At 50.8% G+C, this 2,025-nt stretch overlaps 1 protein-coding gene across 1 annotated transcript; it reads left to right on the top strand.

The window, feature by feature from the left end:
* Positions 1-18: 18 nt before the first annotated feature.
* FTJAE_14181 (aldo keto reductase) lies at positions 19-1,268 on the top strand (the record flags this gene model as incomplete). Its single annotated transcript, XM_037347391.1, has 6 exons — positions 19-177; positions 229-307; positions 358-498; positions 555-668; positions 718-912; positions 973-1,268. 6 exons carry the CDS (start codon positions 19-21, stop codon positions 1,266-1,268), a joined length of 984 nt encoding a protein of 327 aa, XP_037198808.1.
* Between the last annotated feature and the right edge of the window lie 757 nt (positions 1,269-2,025).

Raw genomic sequence — 2,025 nt, 5'->3', positions numbered from 1 at the left:
ATCAAGCAGCCCCCCAAAATGGTCAAGTTAATGCGCTTCCGAGACTTGGAGGTTCCCACGCCGGGCTTTGGTGCCATGGGCATCAGCTTCGCGCTCGGCAACGATCTCAGCTACGATGAGGCCGAACCTGTATTGCTGAAAGCATTGGAGCAGGGTTGCACATTCTGGGATACCGCTGTACGTCTTGTTAGCCACTTTGGCAGCTGTCTGCTAACTGATCGCCTCTAGGTCTCTTATGGTCCGGGAAAGAATGAGAAGATTCTTGGCGACTTTATCAGAAAGCACAACTGTCGCGATAAACTTTTCAGTGGGTTCTCGGCTCTCTCGCATTGGTGCATTCTCACTAACTACTCGTAGTTGCGTCAAAGTGCGGCATTGCTGCTTTTGAGGACGGATCGGTGACCAACTCGGCTGAGCATATCAAGACATACATCGAGGGAACGATCGAAAGACTAGGCTTCACTCCCGACTTATACTACATCCACCGCATGGATCCGAGTCAGCAACCTTGCTCGAGGCCAACTAGCCGAGTACACGCTGACAGAAATCTCCAGATACACCACTTGAAGAATCCATCCCCGCTCTCGATTCCCTCCGCAAACAAGGCAAAACAAAGTACATTGGCTTATCCGAATGCTCTGCTGAGACACTGCGAAAGGCACACTCAAGTAAGTATATGATCTAATATGCATAGACACCGAGGCTGACAGAACAAAGTCGCCAGAATCGACGCTGTTCAGGCAGAGTATTCCGCTTTCGAAACGATCCACGAGACAGACGGCCTGATCGACACGGCCCGCGAGCTCGACATTGAGTTTATAGCATATGGCCCCCTCGGCCACGGATGGCTCGTAGAAGACTTTCCCTACCAGACACCCGAAGACTTTGCCCCCGAAGATTACAGACGTCAGAGTCAGTCCCTCCAACCCAACTTCCCAATCACCAATACCTACCTGCTGACACGTTGTACAGTTCCCAAGTGGCAAGGCGAGAACTTTTATGCTAACAAGAGAATCGCGGATGGCTTCCGGGAGCTAGCCAAGCGCAAGAAGTGCACCTTGCCTCAGGTTGCTCTTGCGTGGGTGGCCGCACAGGGCATGATTTCGATCCCAGGCACCACGAAGCCGGGGCGTTTGGTCGAGAACTTTGCATCGAGGGATATGGAGCTTACGGAGGAAGAGGTTAAGCATATGAGGAAGCTTGTTGATGCTCTGAAGCCGCAGGGAGATCGGTACAATGAGGTTGCGATGAGGAACATAGGTAAATAGATAGCGCACCTACTAACATATACTATCAAGTGGGATCTTCGTTCCGGTTGGTTGAGATCATGAGCAATTACAGAATCGAAGCGAGGTGATTTGTTTTGTGTGGAGGGTACAAGAATAACTATCAAAATGTTACGTGCCACAAATACTATGACCCATAACTCAAATACCACTAGATCGTCATGTCTCAACTTGCGCCATGTTCAACAGTCCTTCGCATAACAGTAGTGCATCCATCTCTGCGTACCAGGAATATGATATCAGTTCGAACGTAACCAGCTTTCATCACAACGGTAGACTATGAAGTTCTGCTTTCTTCCCCTCCTCCTTGTGCTCGAGATGTACAATCGACATGATTTTAGAACTAGCCCCGGTCGACTCGTGAACCTCATGAGATCCCGTAACATATGCATGCTGTCCTTTGCCATCCATCGCATCCATTGGCGTAAACTCTCCACAGAATCCCCACCGCGTCGCCTCCTTCCAACCTCTCACCATCCAGTCATTGGCCTTCTTGGGATACAACTCCACCGTCTCACCCAGCGTCATATCATGAGCCATGACAGGAAAGATGTTATCATAAGCATCCGCCTCAATCAACTTGTCAATGCTTTGCTTTGCCTCCGCAGCTTCGAGATGCCATCCCGGCTCAGTCGTCGGGTCAAAGAAAGGTCTCTCTGGGTCCTTCCAAGGATGGATGTTGAGGAAGAGTCGCCCAGGGCACGGGGAGAGGGTCCGGCCGAGGGGGTTTGGGGATATC

Source organism: Fusarium tjaetaba (assembly GCF_013396195.1).
Source record: "Fusarium tjaetaba strain NRRL 66243 chromosome Unknown NRRL66243_c0000597, whole genome shotgun sequence".
Taxonomy (NCBI): domain Eukaryota; kingdom Fungi; phylum Ascomycota; class Sordariomycetes; order Hypocreales; family Nectriaceae; genus Fusarium; species Fusarium tjaetaba.
This window is presented reverse-complemented; position numbering and strand designations above follow the sequence as displayed.